Source organism: Lithobates pipiens, unplaced genomic scaffold (assembly GCF_037356315.1).
Source record: "Lithobates pipiens isolate NorthernLeopardFrog02 unplaced genomic scaffold, aLitPip1_a1.2 Scaffold_19, whole genome shotgun sequence".
Taxonomy (NCBI): Eukaryota; Metazoa; Chordata; class Amphibia; order Anura; family Ranidae; genus Lithobates; species Lithobates pipiens.
Window position 1 is genome coordinate 241,222,587 of NW_027507764.1, and position 26,508 is coordinate 241,249,094.

At 45.8% G+C, this 26,508-nt stretch overlaps 1 protein-coding gene across 3 annotated transcripts in view; it reads right to left on the bottom strand.

Moving 5' to 3' along the window:
- Window positions 1-26,508, bottom strand: part of TERT (telomerase reverse transcriptase) — a 381,041-nt gene that overhangs the window by 41,024 nt on the left and 313,509 nt on the right. For all 3 annotated transcript variants that reach the window (XM_077491847.1, XM_077491845.1, XM_077491846.1), the window contains one exon: window positions 14,668-14,792. In XM_077491847.1, the coding sequence (XP_077347973.1) occupies window positions 14,668-14,792 (125 nt within the window). The remainder of the gene's footprint in view (window positions 1-14,667; window positions 14,793-26,508) is intronic.

Consider the following 26,508-nt stretch of genomic DNA (forward strand, 5'->3'; position numbering starts at 1 on the left):
ACACTGAAGCTGCCACTGACAGCTGATGCTGGGACCAGACTGGAACAGCTGCAGAATAGGTAAGTGCAGTGATTTTTGATTTACAGGGTTAGAAAGATTCGATTTAGAATGTGGCAGAGAGCAGGTTTGTTTTCGCCTAGACTTAACATGTTAAATAAGGCACCAATAAACAATTGATTTTTGTTAGGAAATGCATTCTGTCAATTCACGGTATGAGCGAAAAACCCATGTTGTGACCATTCATATCCCATTTTGACCTATGCCTTAGAGTGTTTGTGAACATTAAAATCGACCAGTCGTCTTAAGTGACACGCCTGGTAATAATTTGTATCAGGAACCCATAGGCCACCACTCCCCTTAGCATCTTTAATTTGTGTTTGTGTATCCTGGACTGTTTGTCGGCCCACATAAAGTAGAACATAAAGTCAAGAAAACCAAGTGTTAATGGACTGGGAATTGTTTGTAAAAAGTACAATACTTTGGTCAGAATGCTCATTTTTATTATCTTATTCTGCCAGTCCAGGAGCAAGAAGTCCTTTGCCAAGTCTGATGTAATGGACTTAGCCAAAGAGTGGAGGAAGTTAATCCTATATAGGTAGTCTAGGGTAAGGGGGAGATTAACTGCCAAATATTTAATGTATGATGTAGACCAGTGTCTCTTAGCCAGGGTGCCATGGCACCCTGGTGTATCGTTTCCAGGTGCCAGGGGTGTTGTGTCATGTCTGGTATTTTTGCACAGTGTCATAGGTATCCGCACCATGGGAATGCATGATGTTCATTCAGGTGAAACTCAGAACAGTCCCAGCATTCAAAAGGGATGTAAAGTGTATCCCTCTGAGAGCTGCTCTATCTCCTAACCACTGTGCCATGCTGCCATAAACAAGCTGTTGTGTGGTGAAGATCAGAAGGTAGCACTCTAATAAATATAGGAGGGGGAGGGGGGCTCAGGACTCTGATGGGAAAGGATTTGGGGAACTGAGGACCCTGATCTAAAAAAGGGAGGAGGGGAATGATGTGATGGGTGAGCCCATTTTAGGCTGGGATGCACTTTCAAACAGTGCCGTGGCTGAAAAAAGGTTGAGAAACACTGATGCAGACCATGTAAAACTCTTCAGGGAGGTTACTGTGCTATGTGTACTGTTTTGGAATGGCACACAACACCCGTATCCATTCTAAATTCTGCAGACTGTATGTAATTCCATGCTCTTCTGTCAAATGCCTTCCCTACATCATTGGATAAGCGGAGACTGTTAAAGCATTTGTGACCACAGAATGTCATTTAAGACCCCTTTCACACTGGGGCATTTTTCAGGCGTTTTTCAGGCGCTTTAGCGTTAAAAAAAAAAAGCGCCTGTAAAGCACTTGAAAGAAGCCCCATCTGCAATCCCAATGTGAAAGCCCAAGTGCTTTAGACCCCTTTCACACCACACTGCCCATAGCGTGGGCGGTAAAACGCCGCTATTTTTAGCGGCGTTTTACCGCCAGATTTGCGGCACATTTCGGCCGCTAGCGGGGCAATTTTAACCCCCGCTAGCGGCCGAGAAAGGGTTAAAACCGCCGGCAATACACCGCAATAGCATTGAAATCAATAGGGAGCAGCGGTGGAGGAGCGGTAAACACACCGCTCCACAGAAGCTGCTGGCAGGACTTTTCCCTCGGGCTTTCACACTACAAACAATGGTGCAGCTTTTTTAGGGCGGATTGCAGGCACTATTTCTAACGCTATAGCGCCTGCAAAATGCCCTGGTGTGAAAGGGGTCTTAAGAGCCCTTTCACAATGTCAGCGCCCGAAAAACGCTCGTAATTGCGCCGCTTAAATGAGCAGTGCTTTACCAGCATTTTTCGAGCGTTATTGGGGCGCTTTTAACCCCTGCTAGTGGCCAAATAAAGGGTTAAAAATGCCCACAAAACGCTGCTGCCACTAGCGCTTTTCAGGCGTTTTACAGGTGCTTCCCATTGATTTCAATGGAGCGTTGTATTCACCGCTCCAAAAGCACTGCAAAGAAGCTGCTTGCAGGACTTTTTTTTTGACGCCCTGCCAGCGCCTCAGTGTGAAAGCACTCGGGCTTTTACATTGGGATTGCAGTTGCAGCTTCTTTCAAGCGCTTTACAGGCGCTTTTTTTAACGTAAAAGCGCCTGAAAAACGCCTGAAAGGGGTCTTATAGCTTTTTGGTAGTCTCTGGCCTCTCTGCCCAAGACAAACCCTACCTGATTGTCCAGTATAAAAAAAAAAAAATTTTTTACAAACAAAACATGATTGGAGATGGTGATTTGCCCTATGGAAGCCCAGTGTAGTTTAGATCCTTTTGGGTTAGAAAAAAAATAGGATTTTTTTATAACTGCTTACCTAAAAATCCTTTTCTTTGAAGTACATCACGGGACACAGAGCCATAGTAGTTACTATGTGGGTTATAGGCCACCTTCAGGTGATGAACACAGACACGCCCTGAATTATAAAGTGCACTCACTATATAACCCCTCCCACTGGTACCTCTGTTTTGTAGCAAAGCAATACACGTGTATACCAAGAAGGGGGGGGGGGGACCTCTGTGTTCCATGATGTACTTCAAAGAAAAGGATATTACAGGTAGGCTGTTATAAAAAATAGGATGTTTGTACTCACTGTAAAATCCTTTTCTCTGAAGTTCACTGACTGACACAGCTCCATTATTCTTGACCATAGGGTTGTTACGCCACTTTCAGGAAAGGACTAGGAAGAACATGTTACACATGTAAAAAAACAGAACTTTCTAGTTCCACCCAGAGGGTGGTTCTTTCAGTAACAACCCCCCAGCCTGCTTCCTGCAGCTTCAGTACGTCAGCAAGCAGTATAACAAATCAATAGGAGGTGCTGTGTCAGTCAGTGAACTTCAGAGAACAGGATTTTACGGTGAGTACAAAAATCCTATTTTCTCTTTCGTTCACTGACTGAAACAGCTCCCTTATTCTTGACCATAGGGACGTCCCCAAGCAGTGTCATAACGAGGGGTGGGAAAACGGCATAAAAAACTTCACCCACAACCATAAGCGCTCCCTAACAGGGGAGTCACCACCTTATTTAGCCACATCAAAACTTGCGGTTAACAATTTAACAGTGCATTATACTCAAAGGTAACTATTTTCTTTTCAAAAAAAATAAAAAATAAGTGTAATTGCAACATTACACGGCCGCCTGCAAAACTTGGTGGGCAAAACAGACATCAGCTGATGCGCTTGCATCCACTTTGTAGAACTTGGTAAAAGTGTGGACAGACGACCAAGTCGCCGCCTTACACAGTTGAGCGACTGACACTTGATGTCGGAAAGCCCAAGAGGTTCCAATTGCCCTGGTGGAGTGGGCCGTGACGGGAAAGGGGGGCACCTGCCCCTTCAAGGCGTAGGTCTGTACCACAATCTGTCTGATCCACCTGGAAATGGTGGAAAACGAGACCACCATACCTTTTGTCGGACCAGCTACAGAAACTAACAGAGTCCGACTTCCAAAAGGGAGCTGTAGCAGACAAATACACCCTTAGGGCCCGGACCACCTCCTTAGGATGTGTCGGTTTAGAACACAGAGATGGTAACACAAAGTCTTCATTGATGTGGAACGCCAAAACTACCTTTGGCAGAAAAGAAGGTTGCGGATGCAACACCACCTTATCCTTATGGATAACCAGATAAGTTGACTTGCAAGACAAGGCTGCCAGTTACGAAACCCTCCTGGCCGATGTAATGGCCACTAGAAAGACCACTTTCTGGGAAAGTCAACAAGGGGATTTCCCTGATGATCTCAAACAGCGGTTTCTGAAGTACCGATAACACCAGGTTCAGATCCCACGGGGGTAACGGTGGATGCACCGGAGGAACTACATGTCGGACCTCCTGAATAAAAGTGCCCACTAGAGAGTGAGACGCTAGGGGTCACTGAAAAAAGAGACAGCCAAGGCTGATATTTGTCCTTTAATGGTGCTCAAAGCCAACTTCTGGTCTACTCCCCGCTGTAGAAACAGCAGGATCCCGGAAACGGAATAGGTGCGTGGACGCCATCCTTTCTCCTCACACAGAGAGTTATGCCTTCCAGGTACAAAGATATATCTTCCGAGAAGATGATTTCCGTGTTTTCTCAATATAGTTGAAATCACAGAGTCTGATAGGCCCCGGTTCCTTAGCATCTGGCTCTTAACAGCTATGCTGTTAAAACCAGCGATGGTAAAGCAGGATGGAGAATCGGACCTTGAGACAGAAGGTCTTCTCGCATCGGTAGTCGAGATAAGTCGAGGTAATCGGGAGCCGAGGCCAATCTGGGACAATCAGAATTACTGGAATCTCCTTGGTCTCCACTCTGCGAAGCAGACGTGGAAGTAGCTTCAACGGAGGGAAGCCGTAGACCAGTCGATACTGACCCCATGGAGCCACCACCAGCGCGTCCAACATGTCTGCCCAAGGATCTCTTGTCCTGGATACGAATCTCGGCACCTTCAGATTGAGACGGGAGGCCAGGAGATCCACGTCTGGTGTGCCCCAATGCAGGCACAGTAGCCTGAACACTTCTGGATGCAGCACCCATTCTCCTGGGTCCAGCATCTGACTACTTCGGTAATTCGCCTGCCAGTTTTCCACTCCCGGGATGTAAATGGCCGACAGGGCCGGTACATTTCGCACTGCCCACTGAAGGATCTGAGCGACCTCCCATGCTGCAGCAAAGCTTCTTGTTCCTCCATGATGGTTGACATATGCCAAAGCTGTGGCGTTGTCTGACTGGATCCTGATCGGATGCCCTCGCAGTCTCAGTGACCATGTGGAGAGGCATCGCCTGATCGCTTGGAGCTCAAGCTCATTGATCGGCAATTTGGATTCCTCCTCTGACCAGAGGCCCTGGGTCGACTGTACTCCCAGTACTCCACCCCAGCCAGTCAGACTGGCGTCTGTTGTGATCACAGTCCAATGTAGAGGTAGGAACGATTTCCCAGACCGAAGTGTCGGGGACCTCAGCCACCAGAGCAGGGAGTCTCTGACTGACTAGCTCACCCGAATTTGCCGATCCAGGGATAACGGAGATTTGACCCATTTCGTCAAGATCTCCTTCTGCAAGACTCTGGTATGAAACTGGGCGTACGGCACTGCCTCAAAGGAAGCCACTATGAGTCCCAGGACTCGCAAGCAGAGGCATAGCGACGACCACCTGCAGTTCATCAATAGTTTTACCTCAGTTCTGAGAGAGTGCAGCTTGTCTGAAGGGAGAAACAGTCTCACCTAGGTACTCCAAAACGCTGAGTTGGGGTAAGTAGGGACTTTTTCAGGTTCAACAGCAACCCAAATTCCTGCAGGGTTTGCATGATGATCGCCACATCCTCCTTTAATTCTGAGGGGGAAGATGCCCTCAGGAGGAGATTGTCTAGGTAACCTACAATCGCAATCCCATGTCGCAACAATGCCAAAATTGGAGCCAATACCTTGGTAAAGACCCGGGGGGCTGATGCCAAGCCAAAGGGGAGAGCCACAAACTGGTAGTGGGCTTCCTCAACTGCGAATCGCAGAAACCTCTGATGCCGGAGGTATATGGGTATGTGCAAGTACGCATCCTGGATGTCCAAAGATGCCAGAGAGTCCCCTTGATAGAGTGCAGAGACTACTGAGCGAACGGATTCCATTCTGAACTTCTGTACTTTTACAAGTAATTGATGGCTTTTAGGTCCAAGATTGGACATACCCCTTCATTTTTGGGGACTACAAAGATTCAAGTAGAACCCCTGGAACCTTTCCACCCCACAGCTTAGCAGGTCCCTTACTGCCCCCCATGAGGGCCTCCCGGTGGGCTGGGAGTAAGGGTATACTGGAGGGGAAGAATTTGTTTGGTGGCCAAGAGAGGAACTCTATCTTGTAGCCGGAGGAAATCAGTTCGCAGACCCATTGGTCAGACAGCCGAGAGGCCCACCGGGCTGCAAACTCCCGAAGGCGACCCCCCACCCGAGAGACGGGCAGGGGCAATCCTTCATGCCGTAGCACTTTCCTCGCAGGCTTGTTATGCTTGTGGTTCCAGGGACGCTTTTGTCCCCCACTGATCGCCCTGTTGTGCTGAGCATGTTTGGCCAAAGCCCCGGGCGGATGAAAAAGCCGCTTATGAGTGGAAATAGAGGGCCCTTGCCTACGGTGTGGCTGCTTAGTCTTCCTGGTCTGTGGGAGTAAGGTACTCTTCCCACCGGTGGCATTCTTAATGATGTCACCCAACGAAGCTCCAAAGAGCCGCTCCCCAAGGAAGGGTAGATCAGTCAGGGTTTTTTTTTTTTTTTTTTTTTTTTTTAGATGCCTAGTCCGCAGACCAGCATTTTAGCCAAATCAGGCACCTCAGCACCACTGCTGACACTGAAGTCCTGGATAGCAGAGGAAGCGTATCCAGGGCCCCGTCACAAACTTACTTAAGGCCTTGCACTAACTGGTCTGCTAGTTCCACGCAGACAGGAAAGGCTTGCCCACTCAGTAAGTGTCTGTGACACAAGTGCCGAGGCCAGTACTGGCCGCATTGCTGTCCCCACAACAGTAAACAAGGAACGGGCCACTGCCGCAGCCGTCCCCTCAACCGGGATCGTGGTTACTTTATTTAACCTAGATACTGGGGGGTCCACGACCGGAGGATCCGACCATTTTTTAAGAAGGCTCTCCTCAAAGGGGTAACGCACCGCCATACTTTTTGGGACCGAAAAGGTCCATTGCGGTCTACCCCATTCCTTGTATATGAACTTATCGAAAAAAGTCAGTTATACAGAAACACCTTAGGTGTACGGGCTGGTCTACGGGACCCAAAAGGGACTGCTACTTCAACAGAAGGGTCTGCTGTATCCTGAATCTTCAGGGTATCACGCACAGCTGTGATAAGTGCTCCAACTAACGATTTGCCGCACGCAGATACAGACGGGGAATCAACCTCACTGTCCGATCGGTCCTGGTCAGCGTCATCTGAAACGACAGAGCAGGGGCCACCAGTCTTAGCGGGGCCCGAGTCTGTGTCAGAGCTCTCCCCAGAGGATGGGGGAACAGGGGCCGCTTTTACCACCTTTGCGCCCACTCACTGCCTCCACCCTGGCAACGAACATATCAAGGACCGCAGTCAAAGCGTCCAAAGGCACTTTCCATGTTTGCAGACGAGCCGGTTTCAATTGCCGGGAGTTTGGGGGGAAGAAACACCAGTTTCTGAAGCCATGCTGACCCATCCTGTCTGCCACCCTTGGGGACTTGGGACAGGTGCACAGAACTCACCACCCTGACGGATTTCTGCACAGTTTAGCTACTAGTGCCCGTGTCCTGTGTCAGCTCCCAGGGTTCCTAGGCCCTTCTTCACTAGGCAGAAAAAAACTTAAGCTGCAGGAAGCAGGCAGGGGTGTTGCTACTGAAGGGACCGTCCCCTGGGCTGAACTAGAAAGTTCTGTTTTTTTTACATGTATAACACGTTCTGCCTAGTCCTCTCCTGAAGGTGGCGTAACAACCCCATGATCAAGAAAAATGGAGCTGTGTCAGTCAGTGAACGAAAGAGAAATCCTATTTTCTTATCGCACATCACGGGACACAGAGCCATAGTAGTTACTATGTGGGATGTCCCATAACAATGCCAAATGAAGGGAGGGAGACACAACAAAGTAGGGCACCAGGAAACTAGAGGACTCATACTGCAACCTGCAGTACACTGCGCCCAAAGTCAATGTCCTCGTGCCTTTTACATCTGCTTGAAAGAATCTAGTAAATGTATGGACTGAAGACCAAGTTGCGGCCTTGCAGATTTAAGTCATGGAAGCTTGGTGATGCACTACCCAAGAAGCACTAACAGTCCTGGTGGTGTGTGTTTTAATATGAAAAGGAGGAACTTTCCTCTTAAAACCACAAGTTTGAAAAATCACTTGACAAATCCATTTACAAACAGTAGATTTTGATGCTGCTGGTCCTCTTTTAGGACCATCTGGCAACACAAACAAAACATTTGTTTACGAAATAAGATTGAATTAAAACATTTGTTTACGAATCTGAGCAGTCACTTTAAATAGACCCTGACTGCTCTGACCACATCAAGAAAACGTACTGACCCTTCTTCCACAGAAATGAAGTTCTGGAAGAAAATGAAGGCAGAACAATATCCTGTTTTAAATGAAAACCCAATACTACCTTTGTTAAGAATTCAGGATGAGGCGGCAATACAGCCTTATCCTTATGAACAACCAATACAGCTCCTTACAAGAAAGAGCAGCCAACACTGATACTCTTCTTGCAGAAGATATGGCAACCAAGAAAAAAAATGTTCCCCCGTCAAGAGGACCAAGGAAATATCTTGTACTGGCTCCAAAAAAGGCTGCTTCTATAAGCCGACAGGACTAAAATTAAGCCCCAAGGGTTCAGGGGTGACCAAACTGGAGGATTAATCCGAGTTACCCCCTGAATAAAGTTACAAGCCAGAGAGAGAAGCAAGTGGTTGATAAAAAGAAAGATCAATAAGGCTGACATCGGCCATCGATAGGATTAGAATTGAAGCTGGCCTTGAGTACTATCTGTATGAATTCAAGGATCCTACCTATGACATATTTCCTGGGGTGCCAACCCCTGGATTTATACCAGGAGACATATGCCTTCCAGATTCTTGACTCTGGAGGCCGGCTTCCTAGCATTTACCAAAGCAGAACTACTGAGGCTACCCTCCCACGATCTTTCAAAATGTGGGTCTCAATAGCCAAACCGCAAAATTTAGCATTTCTAAGGCAGGATGGAATTCCAGACCTCGCGAGAGGTGGTCTGGCCATAGTGGTAGAGTGCAATGGTCCCCCACCGCCATCTTTACGATCTTGGCAAACCAAGATTTCCTGGGTCACATTGGGGCCACAAGAATCACCACCTCCTTTTCTTGCTTGAGTCAGCAAAGAAAGGGCGGAAGCAGCAGAACAGGAGGGAACGCATAGATCAGTAAAAAACTGATCCCATGGAAAAAATCAAGGCATCCGTTTCGTAGGCCATCGAATCCCTTGTCCTTGACACAAAGTTCCACATCTGGAACTCCCCATCTTCTGGTATAGCAACAGAAACATGTTGGGGTTAAAGGACCATTCTGCCAGGAACAATTGTTGGGGACTCAAGTAGTCCGCCTGTCCTATTCCTGGAATGAAAATTGTTAATAGGCAAGGAATGTTTTCTGCCAAGATAGAATATGATTCACCTCTTCCTGGGCCGCACGACTACCCGTGCCCCCTTGGTGAATGATAAAAGTCACAGCTGTGGCACTGTCGGAATGGATCCCGATATGACAACTCCATAGTTTGAGTGTCCAGGCCTCGAGGACCAGGTGTACTGCCCAAATCTCTAGAATATTGATGAACAAGTTCATCACTGATTTAGACCATTTCCTTAGGATAGATGCTTCTTCCAGGACTGCTCCTCAGCCCAGAAGGCTGGCGTCTGTTACTACCTTCCAAGTAACTGGTAGAAAGTATTCCTCTTTTTGAAGATTCTTGGATATCAACCACCAATTGGGGCTCTAATGCACATTGGGGGATGAATGTATTAGGAAGCCCAGAGATTGGGCCTTCTTGTTCCCAGTTGACAGGATATTGTATTGCAGCAGCTTTAAATTAAACCGTGCATAAGGAACGGCCTCGAAAGAAGCCACCATCTTTCCCAACACCTTCACGCAAAGTCGAATAGAAGGATTCTTCTTTGTTTTGATCAACTGAATCGGTTCCTTTATTGGCCAATAGAAGGAGCAGTCAGCTCTGAGCGCGTTGCATTTCATCACTGCAGCCCTAATTGACAAGATTCCAGCCCTGCCTAGATCCAATCAGATGTCTGTGACATCACTTCCTGTTCCACCGTCCATGCTGGTCTGTGTGGAGCTGCTTGGTTCCTTTGCTCCTGGAGAAACACTGTGATCAATTCCAGCCAGCTGTTCAATCCTTTCCAGCTATGCGCAACAGCAGTTGGACCCACAGAGCCATGTGGAATGCCAGGACTGCACTTTACTTTTACGAGCATGCATTTTCTATCATCTTGTAAGTGTTTTTAATTGTATCCTATTAAAGTCATCATTTTAATACTACACTCAGGTCAGCGCCTCTCCTCCCTGTTTTTTCCTTACATTTCTTGCAGAGTTCTGGACACACTCTGAAGGATGGCTGCCTTCATTTTTAACCCTTAATACCCCTTTCTATGGATACATCACCATCCAGCTATTACAGCTGTGGACTATACCCCTAAGGATTACTCCATCTGGAGCACCAGATAAACACTGAATATACTGCTGTGTCCTAAACATAGGGCATATGGGATCTCGATCCGGGAAAATGTGACGCAGTTTCTGGGGAGTATAGTAAATTCTATGCAGGACTTTTACCTGAATAAGCTTATCCCTAGAGAAGATGACTAAGTTAGGACCATAATCCAGACAGTCATCCCAATCCTCTGTCCAGTGATGGTATGTCCCTGTGCCACACCTCTCACAGCCTGTCCATCTTAGGGGAGTCAATGTCAAGAAGTGCAGCATATTATGTCGATAGAGGCTTGTCTAAATCCCCAGGGGACACAAGTTCCTCAATAGGATCAGCCTGGAGGAGTGAAGGCTGAGGAAACTGTGCTCTAGCGGCATGTCACGACGGAAGGTACCAAAACCGCATCCACTGTGGTAACTGGAAACTTATAAAATAGTTAATTAATCGGTAGTAAAACACCCTGAGACATAGCATCTCCCAGGGTCACGGTATGGGGCGAGGGAGCAGCCAGAGAGAGACAGTGGAAGAGCAGCTAGAGTCATGCAGTGTAGTGGTCAGCGTAGTTGACAGTATAGTATAGTGGCCAGTATAGTGGAACAGACAGTATAGTGGACAGCGTAGTGCAGTGGACAGTATAGTGGTCAGTGTAGTGTAGTGGACAGTATAGTGGTCAGTGTAGTGTAGTGGACAGTATAGTGGTCAGTGTAGTGTAGTGGTCAGTATAGGAATCAGGTTGGTTAGTATTATTGTAGGAAGGGAAGGGACAGGACTCGGGGAGTGCTAAAAGTCTGCAAGTTAGGGGGCGAAAAATTACTCGACTTGCCCCAGGTGCTGACAACCCACGCTACGCCACTACATGTGATGACAAACACAAACTAATTTACTTACATGGTAAACAATTTGCATTGAGCATATAGTCATAGGGGCATGTATCTCCCAAGTCTGTTAACTCCCGAGCCAAAAGCAGGAGAGTACCTTGCTTCGCTGTGAAGACTAAAAATAGTGAAGCAAAGGATAGCAACCACTGGTACTGGACCAATATCACTAGAATATGTATAAAAAATTGTATCAAAAGGCAAATAAATAATGTCAGTATATGCCCCAGAAAAAAATCAAATAAAAAATCAAAGCTGGACCCACAGATTACCCCCACAGCCAGACATAAGGTAACATGTGCTGATAGCAGATAGATTGAATAAACCAACCCAGAAGATGGAGTATGCTGCCTACTGACCGACTGCTCCTTCAGCGCCTGCAGAGAGGCCGAAGGAGACGGTATAAAAGCAGGTGAGAGCTGGCGGCCAATTAAGATGTTGATCATTATTGCCGTCAGCTGGTGCAGTAGGTGGGAGGACTTGTGCAGAGATACAGCACGATAATCCTTCCCTGAGTCCCCCGCATCATGGTGCAGGCCTATACACAGGAAAAGGCACGAGAATGCGTCATGTGTCATCACGCCGCCGACACACAAGTGGCACTGCCTGCGTCCCAAACTAGAATGCAACGAGGTGGGGACCAATAAGGGCCTACTATGCCAATAATGGGTGTCCTGAGCAATCCTGCCCTAAAGGGTGGAGGGAACGACAAGGGACTCCTGTGTGCCAGAAGCAAAGCACTGCCGCCCAGATCCGATGCTGTGTAAATGGGAGAAAGAGATGCCACCAAGATCACAGAGTGGGTTGGCAAACAATTGGGGGACACACAAAATTATCACACATGATGTTGTAGCCTGTATGGATAGACATGGCATGGGGGAACATGCAACCTAAATGAACTATGGGACAATATAAAGAATATTACAGAGTCTGCTTCGCGGAATAGGTTACAGATAACATCCTCCATAGAGTTTACACAGCAGTTAAGATGTTCTTAAGACAGGATAATTATAGAAAAATATCAAAAAGCAGTAGATGGTAATATGAAAAGATTATGCCAGGACTAAGATTGATAGGGCCTAAAATTGAAGGGTTTTTCTTACCCATCTTCCAGGATTTGAGTCTGGAGTCTGTGAACTGGATATGTAGGGTATCACCTCACATTGTCCTCTACTCTTGGCAACAACAAATTTCTTTAATGCCCATCAATGGGGACTATTCACATCTTTATATTGGCATATATAATGTTCATATAGGGTTTTTTCTTGCCTATCAATCAAACCAGCAGAGCCACTAGAGTCCGCCAGCAGCCACAATAAAGGCAAGGCCGGGGATGTCAAACTGCAGTCACAGGATTGAAAAAATCCCTCCCCCTCGATCACTCAGGAATCAGATTACTTGAATACTTCTCAAAGGAGAATGTAAATGGCAACAACAGTCAATGCACTGAGGCACTTTAGTATGAGATTTGATAAGGCAGAAAAGGGAAAAAGCAGTAGAAAACACCTGGACTAGCCAGGGGCACATATCTTCAGTGTGTTGCATAGGAAAAACAAACTTACTGGAACTCCAAAGTAGTAGTTTCAGTTGAAAACAGCCTTATTCCACAAGGCAAACAAATCAGGGGAGACCTCTGGACAAAAGTGAGCAGAACACTGACTCATTGACAGGATAGTGTAGGCAAATTATAAATCCAGGCTCTCAGCGGTGTGGAGGTAGTGAATCCAGCCAAGAAGATGCATCTCTGGATGAAGGGAAAAATCTGGTAGTTTCACCATCATGGACCCTCAGCTGGGTTGGGAAGAGGACATTATATTGAATAACCTGGGTACGGATAGCCGCCTTGACCTGATCAAACGAACACCTCAGCTTTTGTGTCTCCACAAGTAGTCTGGAAATATGAGAAGTTTGGTGTTCTGATAAGCAAGGTCCTTCTGCAGCCATGCAGCACAAAGCACCTCATTCTCTGTCCTTGAAATTGAGGAATATAAGGATAAAAGTGCAGGGTGGTGTCCCTAGAGGCCAGGCTTGGGTAGGATGTGGTGAGCTCTTTCCACAGCATAGAAGGGTGAAAACTGAGCTGCAGGTAGAAGGGTATGCAGCAGCTGCTCTACAAACTCTGTCGGACAGGGATTCTCTACCCACTCTGCAAGGCCCACTATGCGGAGATTGTTCCTCCTATTACAATTCTCAGCATCCTCAGCCTTATATTCCAGAGCAAGTATTTACATTTGCAGGGACTGGTGACTAGTGGTATGCTCAGCCACAGTACCCTCCGTATGGCTCAGGCGCTGCTCCGCAGAGGACAGCCGGAACCTCACTTTGTTCATAGCCTGAACAGTCCCACACCCAGCTGCACAGGTTATAGAGGCCTGGCAGTTGGCAATAGCCACCAGGACCTCAGCTAGACCCAGCTGGGTAGAGGAGGACTGCTCACTGCGCTCAGACTGGGATGCCATGTTGGCAGAGGGGGGGGGGTGTGTATGTGCCCCCATTCGGTCAGCAGAGGCCGGGACAGTTTCCTCCGGTATAGGGGGAAAATGGAGCCTCTTACCCCTTCCTTTGGCCATCCCAGAGGACCTGCAACGCGCATGAGGGTGTCAGTGGACGTCAGATGGCTGGTGTACAGGCCAGATTGCAGGGGATTAGCCCGATTCTGCAGCAGAGCTCCAGCTCAGACATCCACTCAGTGCGCCATCTTGGCCACACCCCCAACCAAGATAAACTTAGTGTGTTCAGATGGTGTCAATCATGTGTGGAGGCAACCAGATGAGGAGTACAAAGACAAGTGTGTCTTGTCTACAGTCAAGCATGGTGGTGGGAGTGTCATGGTCTGGGGCTGCATGAGTGATACCGACACTGGGGAGTTACAGTTCATTGAGGGAGCCATGAATGCCAACATGTACTGTGACATACTGAAGCAGAGCATGATCCCCTCCCTTCGGAGACTGGGCCGCAGAGCGGATTTTTTCCAACATGGTATTGACCCCAAACACACCTCCAAGATGACCCACTGCCTTGCTAAACAAGCTAAGAGTAAAGGTGATGGACTGGCCAAGCAGGTCTCCAGACCTAAACCCTATTGAGCAACTGTGGGGCATCCTCAAACGGAAGCTACAGGAGCGCGAGTTCTCCAACATCCATCAGCTCAATGATGTCGTCATGGAGGAGTGGAAGAGTACTGTGGTACAGTGGCAAACCTGTGAATCTCTGGTAAGCTCCATGCCCAAGAGGGTTAAGGCAGTGCTGGAAAATAATGGTGGCCACAAAAAATATTGACACTTTGGACCCAATTTGGACATTTTCACTTAGGGGTGTAACTCCCTTTTGTTGCCAGCTTAGTTTAGACATTAATGGCTGCATGTTATTTTGAGGGGACAGCAAATTTACACTGTTATACAAGCTGTACACTCACTACTTTACATTGTAGCAAAGTGTCATTTCTTCAGTGTTGTCACATGAAAAGATATAATAAAAAAGTTACAAAAGGGCGTACTCACTTTGTGTTCTCGCATTTGAAATAATTTTATATTTAATTACATTAATTTTTATATTAAGAGTTACTGTAACGTACCTTTGTTCTTGGCTTTAAAATTGACGTATAAACACGGAGCCATTTCAGAAATCACAGTAAGAAAAAAAGATGGATTATTTTTCACTCTTTGATTAAATGGAAGCTGTAAAACACATGCATGGAACCTAGAGTGGGTAAACACAGGTTAAATTTGCAATATAAAATAAAAATTCTACCACTAGTACCTTGGTGACATCCTAGTTTAATAACAATAAAATATTACAAATTAGGTTATAATGTTCATTTTACCGTAAGGGCCAGTTCATACCACATGTAGTCCACTGCATTTTTTTCTGCATCAAAAATGCATGGAAAGTAGGTTATACTGTTTTCAATGGCAAAGTTCACACTAGTTAAAGCTCTAGTAAAGGGGGAATGGGGCTGTTCAAAAAATAAATAGAAAAAAAAACTTATGTGTAGATTCATAAATATAGTCTACTGATGTGAGTATTGCCAACACTCCCTGTAAAGTGAATGGTGCTTCAATCAAAAATAAAACCAAATTTATGTACAACATTCAACACATATTTAAACCAAAATGTACTTCAACACACCAAAATAATAAAGTGACAAGTGCTGAGACCTGCATGAATCAGTCCCTAAAAATGTATAGTGTGTGTGTGTGTGTATTAATAAACACAAATAGACGTGTTAGGGTTTGTGTGTAGAGGCAGCACACGGAAAATATTTTTTAGGATTGTTTTTTTCCTATGTATAATAAAGTGAGTAACAGGCGTAATAGCTGTATCCAAATGGTCACCCTTTAACAAGGTATCCCTCTGGTTCACACAGCTGCAATCCACCTCACCAGAGCGGTTTAGGAACCCCCAGCTATGGCATCAATGTGACATCACGAGAGTCACCAGGCAACCTTCCAAGACAACATGTTTATAAAAATGTTTTTATTTTTTTAATTTTTTTTTATAAGCGCGTTGTCTTGGAAGGTTGTCTAGTGGCTCTCGTGATGTCACATTGATGCCCGTCGGTGGGGATTCTGAGTATTACTGTTATATTTTTTTTACATTTTGGTTTACATATGTGTTGATTGTTATACTTATATTTGGTTTATTTATTTTTGATTTAATCACCACTCACTTTACAGGGAGTGTTGGCAATACTCACATCAGTATTGATCAATCTACACATAGGTTTCTTTTTCTATTTTTTTTTTTTAACAGCGCCATTTCCCGTTTACTGGAACTTTATTATTTCTGGACTCCACCCTGGTGGTGTTCCCAATTAGGGAGGTTGCAGTTCTTTCTTCTGATCTTTTTAATTAACCACTTAACACCCGGCCCATAGCCGAATGATGGCTACAGGGCAGTTGTTTAACTCTGAGAGGCCGTCATATGACGTCCTCCCAGAATTCCGCTCGGGCGTGCACTCGAGAGCATCCGTGACCTGTGGACCCGGCGCATCACGGTAAACGGCCATTCATCGCGGCCGTTCACCACGTGATCGCTCCGTCAAATGACGGAGCGATCACTTGTAAACAAACCGGCGTCATGTTCTGGTACAGCGGAGGGGGAAGAGATCGGGCTGGATCTGCAGTGCCCACAGTGTTGCTCACCGAAAATGAACCCCTCAATTCCCTGCCAATACCCTGCCATTTTTTTATTTTATTTCAGGCTTCCCAGCCTAGAGATGAGATGCAGGGTCTTATTGACCTCATATCTCACTGTAAAGAGAACCTGTCATGCCATATTCCTATTACAAGGGATGTTTATATTCCTTGTAATAGGAATAAAAGTGATCAAAAAATTTATTTTTGGGGAAAAATATGTCAATGAACAATAAAAAAAAAAAGAAAAAAAAAAAAATTGAAAGCGCCCCTGTCCCCACATGCAGAAGCGAACACATACGCAAGTCCCGCCCACACATGAAAACGGTATTCAAACCACACATGTGAGGTATCGCTGCGAACGTTAGAGCGAGAGCAATAATTCTAGCTCTAGACCTCCCCTATAACTCAAAACATGTAACAAGTAAAAAAATTTAAAGCGTCGCCTATGGGGATTTTTAAGTAGCGACATTTGGCGCCATTCCACGAGCGTGTGCAATTTTGAAGAGTGACATGTTAGGTATCCATTTACTCAGTGTAACTTCAGGTTTCACATTATGCAAAAACATTGGGCTAACTTTACTGTTTTTTTTATTTTTTAGCACAAAACTGTTTTCCCCCCCCCCAAAAAAACGCGTTTGAAAAATTGCTGCGCAAATACCGTGCGAAATAAAAAGTTGCAACGACCATCATTGTATTCTCTAGGGTCTTTGCTAAAAAACACATTTTATATATATATATATATATATATATATATATATATATAATGTTTTGGGGTTCTATGTAATTTTCTAGCACATAAATGATGATTTTTGCATGTAGGAGAGAAATGTCAGAATTGGCCTGGGTGCTCCAGAACGCCTGATGGTGCTCCCTGCATGTTGGGCCTCTGTATGTAGCCACGCTGTGTAAAAGTCTCACACATGTGGTATCGCCATACTCGGGAGTAATAGCAGAAAGTGTTTTGGGGTGTAATTTGCGGTATGCATATGCTGTGTGTGAGAAATAACCTGATATGAGAATTGTGTGGAAAAAAAAAATCTAGATTTTGCAAAGAATTGTAGGAAAAAATGACAACTTCAAAAAACTCATCATGCCTCTTACTAAATACCTTGGAATGTCTTCTTTCCAAAAAGGGGTCATTTGGGGGGGTATTTGTACTTTTATGGTATGTTAGGGTCTCAAGAAATGAGAAAGGCCGTCAGTCCTTCAGGTGTGATCAATTTTAAGATATTGGCACCATGTGGACTCTCTAACTTTCACAAAGACCAAATAATATCCACCAATTTGTACTTATTTTTACCAAAGATATGTAGTAGTATAAATTTTGGCCAAAATTTATGAAGAAAAATTACTAATCTCCTAAATGTTATAACAGAAATGAGGAAATTATTATTTATTTTTTTTACAGAAGTTTCGGTCTTCTTTTATAGCACGAAAAATAAAAAACCCAGCGGTGATTAAATACCACCAAAAGAAAGCTCTATTTGTGTGAAAAAAAGGACAAAAATTTCATATGGGTACAGTGTTGCATGACTGAGTAATTGTCATTCAAAATGTAAGAGCACCGAAAGCTGAAAATTGGTCTGGTTATTAAGGGTGTTTAAGTGCCCAGTGGTCAAGTGGTTAATAAAAACCACAGATGTGATCAAATACCACCAAAAGAAAGCTGTATTTGTGGGAAAATAATGATAAAAAATGTAATTTGGGTACAGTGTAGCATTATCGCGCAATTGTCATTCAAAGTGCGACAGTGCTGAAAATTGGTCTGGACAGGAGGGGGGGGGTTAAGTGCCCAGTAAGCAAGTGGTCAGAGACTGGCGACATGGTACAGGAGGTGGTCAGAGACTGGCGACATGGTACAGGAGGTGGTCAGAGACTGGCAACATGGTACAGGAGGTGGTCAGAGACTGGCGACATGGTACAGGAGGTGGTCAGAGACTGGCGACATGATAAAAGAGATAAGTGCAGCCAGTGTTGCCCCCAGTGATGCAGCCAGTGTTGCCCCCAGTGATGCAGCCAGTGTTGCCCCCCACTGATGCAGCCAGCTATGCCCCCCACTGATGCAGCCAGCTATGCCCCCCACTGATGCAGCCAGCTATGCCCCCCACTGATGCAGCCAGCTATGCCCCCCACTGATGCAGCCAGCTATGCCCCCCACTGATGCAGCCAGCTAAGCCCCCCACTGATGCAGCCAGCTAAGCCCCCCACTGATGCAGCCAGCGATGCCCCCCACTGATGCAGCCAGCGATGCCCCCCACTGATTCAGCCAGCGATGCCCCCCACTGATTCAGCCAGCGATGCTCCCCACTGATTCAGCCAGCGATGCCCCCCACTGATGCAGCCAGCGATGCCCCCCACTGATGCAGCCAGCGATGCCCCTCTGCAGTGAAGAGAGCCGTCTGGTTGAATAGAGCGCTGGGAACATCACAGCTTTAATTTCAATAGCTGTGTGTTCCCCGTCACTTTGATAGACAGATCACCCGTCCAATCTGGACAGGTGATCTGTCTATCAAAGTTCCCCGGACAAGGGGGAGGGGTTGTGTGTGACGGCGCGCGACGGGGAACACACAGCTATTGAAATTAAAGCTGTGATGTTCCCAGCGCTCTATTCAACCAGACGGCTCTCTTCACTGCAGAGGGGCATCGCTGGCTGCATCAGTCCTGCGCTATTCACCCCCATCATGGGCGGCACCAGGGGCGGGGGCCCCCAGGCTCCGCCCATTTTCGGCTCAATTATCGGCCGTTTTTTCCTTTCGGCAAATTGCCGAAAAGGGCATTTTTGGCCGATATGTTTCGGCGGCCGAAATTTCGGTGCATCCCTAGTAAAAAATATAAAATGGGAGGGAAGAATCTCTTGTTACACAATTCAGCAGCTGAAAGTCAAATGAACAGAGAAAATAGGGCAACACAAGGACAAATCACTAAAATCTCATAAGCTTTAGGCTGGGTTTACACCGCTGCGGCAGCGAGAACCGGATGTGATTCGCACCCCACTGCAGTGCAAATCACATCCGATCTCTGTGCGATGTGAGTTCAGCCATACAGATAGTATGGCTGAATTCGCATCACACCCTCCGCAAACTCGCACGGGACCCTTTTTTTGGTCCGCAGCAGAATCGGATCGCATGGGTGTTCCGATTCCTGTCCGAGTTTGCAGATCGCACTGCGATATGTGAACTGATCTGGGGGTGTCATTAACATTTCACTGACACTCCCAGCAGTCCGCATAGGGCAGTGTGAACTGCCGGCGGGAGGCATGCGATGTGGGAAAACGCTGCGGATTCGCGGCATTCCCGCATCGCTCCAGTGTGAACCTAGCCTTAACATTAATTTAATTTCAATATTAATTTTTGGGATTTTAAAATCTGTAGCTTTCATTTAAATAAAACATGGCAATTACTTTGAAGGTCTTTGACCACTTCACAGGGTGACAGCACTAATCAGCAGAAAGTCACCAGCATTCCAATACATTTGTTTGACTTTTTTTTTGTCTTAGCCCTTGTACACACGGTCGGAGATTCCGACAAACAAATCCGTCTGAGTTATTCCCACGGAATTATTCCGGAAGAGGTCCGGAAGTGATGTTGCATACACTAAATTGTCGTAAAATCCGATTGTATATAACGTGATGACGTTATTTCGTTACGACGGGACTACGTACAGGCTAGTAGCCAATAGCTTTGGTCTAGGAATTTGATCTGAGAATGCATAGCACTTTGTCCGTCGGAGTAGGCTACACATGATTGCAGGGCCGTCTTTAATTTTGATTGGGCCCCGGGCAAACATTTTCTTGGGGCCCCCCCTCCATTCTGAGACAAACAAAAAATAGCAGGTAGACTCAAAATCTGTTTACTGCAGCAGATCACGCAGTGATTGCAATTGTTTGCCAGAGGATACAGCCTATCCTTACTGCTGCAGCCTGTATGCTCGGAACAGAGCGGCTGTAGTGAGAGCCAGTGATCGGAGTGGGAGCGTCAGTGGAGCTCCCGGCCCCGCCCCCTCTATACTGGCTGGGGAATACAGAGGTCCAGGGGCGGGGCCGGGAGCTCCACTGACGCTCGCCACTCCGATCACTGGCTCTCACTACAGCCGCTCTGTTCTGAGCATACAGGCTGTACGGGGTGGAGTCAGAGCGTCAGTGGAGCTCCCGGCCCCGGCCCCGCCCCCTCTTAGCTGGCTAGCGCGGGAATACAGCCTCCCATCCCGTGTCCTCTGTGCACTCTGCAAAACCTTCATTGGGGCCCCAATTCGCGGGTAGCAGTGCGGGCCCCCTACAAACATTGGGCCCAGGGCAGGTGCCCCGTTTGCCCTGCGCTAAAGACGGCCCTGCATGATTGGAGTATGTCCGATAGGAGCATTTTGTCTAAAAAATTTAACGGCAAGTTGGAAAACTTGGTCCGTCGGATATCCCGACGGAAACAGTCTGATGCAGACCACACACAGTCGGAATATCCGACAAAACGGTCCCATAGGAAACATTCCGACGGAATCTCCGACCGTGTGTACAAGGGCTTAAACATTCATCAGGAGAGATCCTACAAGCTGGAGCTGATGCACTAGCGTGGGGATGGCTTACCCTTGGTTTAGCAGTTCTGTCGCCCTGCCGTTCCGCTAGGGGGAACCTGGTCTTCATAGAAGGATCGAGGGACCAGAGAGAGAGCAGAGCTGTACCCTCCTCCATAGTCTTCAGGACACCCCTGTGCTGCATGGTTGGTTGGACGCTGAACAGGGGGAGAGGTCACAAAGCCTGGTTACCGACCGGCGAGGGGAGAGACCTCAAAGCTGAAACGTGAGTCCAGCATTTGCAAATATATCTACCAGAGGAGACTAAGCTTTGTCTGCAGTGACACCCAGTGGACATTTAGTTCTCTGCATCTGGGATATTCAGTTATGTTTTGCCTCCGAGGGGGGGCAAATGAGGCCAAGAAATATGCTCAGGCTAATGAGGCCAAGAAATAGCACCCCTTGGACTATTGGGGTGCTATTTCTTGGCCTCATTAGCCTGCCTGCCCTTTCTGTCAGATGTAAGTGCTGTCCTCCCCCAGGGTGTCATTACTAACATATAGTAATGAGGAAGTGGGGGGGAAGACCCTACGCAACAGGACAGTGCCAGCTCCAGTAGCCAGTCACAATAAAATATGAAGGGGAACCAGGCAGCAGCTAAACTAGAGAGTTCTGCCCATACTCTGGGTGAGACCCCACAAAAGGAGGGCAACAGAACCTGCAAGCACAATCTAAGGCGCATGCTCGGGCCCCCAACTGTGAGGAAAATCCAAGGTCAAGGGCAATCTACAGCACCACCAGAGGTAAATCACACAGGACTGAAATCTGCAGGGGAGGACATCCAGGATACCCCAGAGTTCCCGTCTGGAGCCTTAACAGTATCAGAACCATCACTGAACAGAAATTCTGCAGGCAATTAGTTCCTGTAGGATTTCTTTAGGCGAACTGTCAGCTTAAAACAATCTGGGAAGAGCTATCCTTTGTCATGCATGACAGTGTGAGAATGGACTACCAGCTATGAAGGAATAATTAGTCTGGTGAAGGAGGACCTGAACCCCCTTAATCGGGAGATAAGAACAGTAAAAGAACAAATGACTAATTATGAGATAAAAATGGATGATATGGAAAACACAATGCGAAGGAAAAATGTAAGGATTGTGGAGCTCCCTGAGCACAGTGAGGGCCCGGATCCTGTGATATTTCTCGGACAATGGTTCAAGGATCTTTTTGGAAAGAACACTTTCTCACTCTTTTTTACAATGGAGAGAGCTCATAGGGTGCCAGGGTATCTATATACCCAGATTTATCACCGGAACTGCAAAGACGGAGGGCAAGTTTTTGGAATTCAAATGCAAACTACACCAACTGAACATATCCTATGCCCCTTTATATCCAGCAAGACTGCAGGTGACCGCCATGGGGAGACTTTGTTTTTTGATTTCCCGGGAGGGGGTGGCTGGCATCCCATAAGGGAAAATTATAGAAGAACCAGAAAATAGCATTTCAAAGATAGAAGTATAATACCTGCATGGATGACTTAAGGGCACAGCTGATCACTTATTGGCACATTAAGGAGTTGGGGGTTGGGGCGGGGGGTTGCATTTGGGTTAGAGCGAGTAATGTGTATATGACCCCCTTTCTTGAAGGGATTTGGGAGAATTTTTTCTTTTTTTTAGCATCTGCATGAGCCTTTTCATTTTTATTGGGGAGGAGGGGAGGTTATTTACGAAGGAAATATTTGTCATCTTGAGAGGACCCAAAAGGGTGGTGAATGAATCGGGAATGACACGCGGATGGTGTGTTGGGTATGAAAGGGGTATGTGGGGGATGTATGAAAAATAAATGCACTTCGGATAAGAAATATTTTGTCACAAAATTATCACAGAATATAATGAGAAGAATAGGTATTGGTCAATAAGGAAGGACCACACAATGTATATGGAAATCACACAATTTGGACTGGGTATCTCCAATTGTATGCATTTGTTGAACACTAAACGGTTAAATTGTTAATTCTACGCAGGTAAAAAAAATTATTATATGTTCTTGCAACGTCCGGGAACTGGGAGATCACGCAAAAAAAAAAAAATGTATGGGGTGGGATTACTCTGCCTACAGGAGACGCAACTTACTGAGGTCTCTATACTGCAGCTGGGTTTGGGTGAATTCTTCACCCTGTACCCTTCAGTTCACACCACCTACTCGGGTTTGTTCTGGACAAACCGGGTGTGACAGTTATTGTTATGGGTGATTAACATGGTTATGAACTGGTAGGTGGATAGGCTCCCCCAGGGGACACAGACGGGTGCTACAGTTGACGACTGAGTGTGCCTATTTTTGGGAGAGGCCAGACTAATGGATATATGGAGAGTGTGGAATCTGGCAGCCCGGTAGTACTCATGTTTTCCAGGACAAGTTTCCATTCTTTCTAGGTTCTGGGTAATGAGGAGGCACTACAGGTGATAAAAAAAATGTAAGTTACACGCCAAGAGGTCTTTCGGATCACTCCATGGTGACAGCGTCAAAAGAGGAGAGGGAGAATTTTCATCCCAGGGAATGGAAAATAAGTCCCTTTTGGGTGGAACTGATGGGTAACCCAGAAGAGGTGCTAATAGCTTCGAGAGAGTTCGTTGATTTGAATAGAGGAACCGCCTCGGTGGAGATAGTTCAGGACACCTTGAAGGCCTTCCTTCGTGGTATAATGATACAAGTGTCAAAAATTAAAAAACGGACCAAGGACTGGGAAAGGATGGCTGGAGAGAGGGTTGTAACAATGGAACAATAATACGTTAACAACCCAACCCCTGATAATGATTAGGAAAGCAGAGAATAAACATTTTCAGAGGCAAAAATCCTTCGGGGGGGGGGGGGGGGGGCGGGGTTAATGCTGGTCCACCTGGTTAGGACAAACACACCCCCATCTATGGTCCCCATGATTAGTATAGGGGAGGGCAGGGTTTTTTCAAACACTCCAGCAATTGTAGATACGTTCAAAGAATACTATAAACACTTGTATAGGCAGGAGGAAATGGGGGAGGAAGTGGATGCTTTCTTTGGGGGCTTGGTGATTCCAGCCTTCTCTGAAACCGACAGGGAGGAACTGGACTTACCTGTAAGTAAGGCCTTCTGACAGAGACCTACAAACGATATGGGAAGGTGTTACTACCCGAGCTGCTGGGGGTCGTAAACTGGTCAGCTATGGAAGGGGAGCTTCCTGCATCTATGATGGAATCTACCATAGTTGTGATACATAAGGCAGGCAAGGACCCACCTCCTTACTGAGCACAGATATTAAAATCTTGGCGAAGGTCTTGGCGGCTAGGTTAAACATGGTCATACAGAAACTTGTCCACCCCGATCAGTCAGGATTTATTCCTGGAAGATCCACTCGTATAAATATCATACGTGTATGTGAATCTACAGGTCTCGGCAGATGGGGATGGACAGAGGGCCATTTTGTCTTTGGATGCCCCCCAAGGCCTTTGACAGCCCTGAATGGCAATATCTGTGGAGGGTCCTGGTCAAGTTCCAATTTGGCCTTACTAACTGGATAAAAATGCTATACAAAGGGCCAGAGGCAAACATAAGAGTGAACAGTGAAGACTGACAAATTTAGATTGCTGAGGGGCGAGACAGGGGTGCCCCATGTCCTCCCTGCTCTTCGTCCATGCAATCCAACCTCTGGCAGTGGCTCTCAGGTCCTCCTTGAAGGTAAGAATATTTATAAGGGAAATAGTGGAATAAAAAATGGGATTATATGCGGACGACCTACTATTTCTAGGAGACACGCAGACTTCCCAGTTGAGGGTAATGGAAATAATGAAGATGGACCCGTTACAGAACAATTGAGAAATTTATTGCAAATATGCTATAGAATTTTTATTTTGTATCTTTGCATATAAAATGGTGCAGGGAGGGGGAGGGGATAATGGTTGTTTGTATGTTAAATATGGTCAATGAAAAAAAAAAATTCAATAATGATTAAAGTAAAAAAAAATGCTGTGCAACACAAACTGAAGCACTCTACAAATCTCCCTTATGTGCTCCTGCATTGCCACGAGCTTCCAATAAAGACTACAAGTGTCTGTTGTAATATATTATGCAGGCACAATTCAGTGTTGTCACCATCAGGAACCTGCTGGACAGTGCATGCTTGTAGACAGGAAGTTCAGCAGCACTCAATGCAAAAAAGGATGAAAAAAAAGTGTGAAAACAAGTATGTTACAAATAAAAATGGCAATTATTTATGATATTTGGTGCAGCGCTTATTCAATAAATAATGATTAAATAATTACACAAGTGAAACGTGCAAAAATGGTGACAATCCAAAACCAAAATAAAGTGGCATTCAAACGAAATCAATATTAACATATAAATGTGCAATAAAAAATTTATAAAAATGAATTCATATAATTCATATGTGAGTCCATAAATCATAAATAAATGCCCATAGAAATATCAAACAAAATCCAAGACATAGTGTAAATTGATTGAATAAAATAATATACTTGACCACATGGGACCCATCACCTTTAACAACCACTAATAGGATGGGGGCTTACCAGATCAGATTAGGGGAGGTCAGACAGTACGTATGTTGTCACAAATTTTGGCTCCAGAAGACCAGATGTGAAAAAACGGGTGCCTCCTATCTGCAGACTCCGCAGTTCAGGTGATCAGTCACTGCAAACTTCCCAAACATTTGCCAGTGTGATGGCTCATGCAAAATAAAAAGTGCTCAGAATTGTTTGATATTTTTTAACACCAAAAATCTTTTTATAGCCTAAAGTCAGATGCTGTAAAAAGGACTCCACTGAGTCTCCAATGTACAGATAGCATTTAAAATACAAACCGCGTTGAAAACGAAAGATAAAACTGCTAGCAGTTAAGAAAAACCTCTATGTGGTTTTAAATTGCGATCGCACATGCACAGGACGTGTGGGCGTGGCTACCCGGCGATCGTTTCAAAGGTCTGACGTCATCAGGGGAACACCCACACTCCTGCTCCGAGTGCTTATATAGTCCATTGGCAAGGGGAGGAGACCTTGCCATAGGCTGAACTAACAACACCCTCTAAAGTTACAAATAATATCCCAGAAAGGTTTATACAAACAAAGGGTGTATCAAGTCTAACAGAGATAAAACATGAACAGCCAAATACTTATAAAGGCCTGAGTGGGCAAAGATAACCCATATATTTGACCTTTGTTTTATTGGATACAAACAAAAGTGAAAAAACAGCATTCCATGTATAAAAAGAAACACCGCCATCTAGTGATTGCAAAATCAAATTAGAGAGATCTATTCACAGGAAATGGTCAGGATGGTTTCACATCCTGATACCTATTCCCCATTGATCATGGATCCAACAATAAGATTCAAAAGGGAACTCAAGGATCTTGTCGAAAAAGGTTTTGACATGGGCATTTTGAATAAAAAGGAGAGAGAGTTTCTGGTAACCTTGGCTCCTCGGCTGCCAGTCATCTACTCACTGCCAAAAATTCACAAGTCCTTGACTAATCCCCCGGGTCGGCCCATCATCAGTGGCATTGATTCGATAACATCCCCTTTTTTGAAGGCTATGAAACATGCTATTCATGATTTGCAATCTTTGGAGTGGAAATAAATGTATTTACTGGAAACAGCAGATGTTGCCTCTTTTTATACGGCCATTTCCCACTGATTGGGTTATGAGGCGGTACAACATTTTTTATCCCAGGACAATACAATTTCAGTGACCCAACATAATTTTATTCTTGAGCTATTGGATTTTT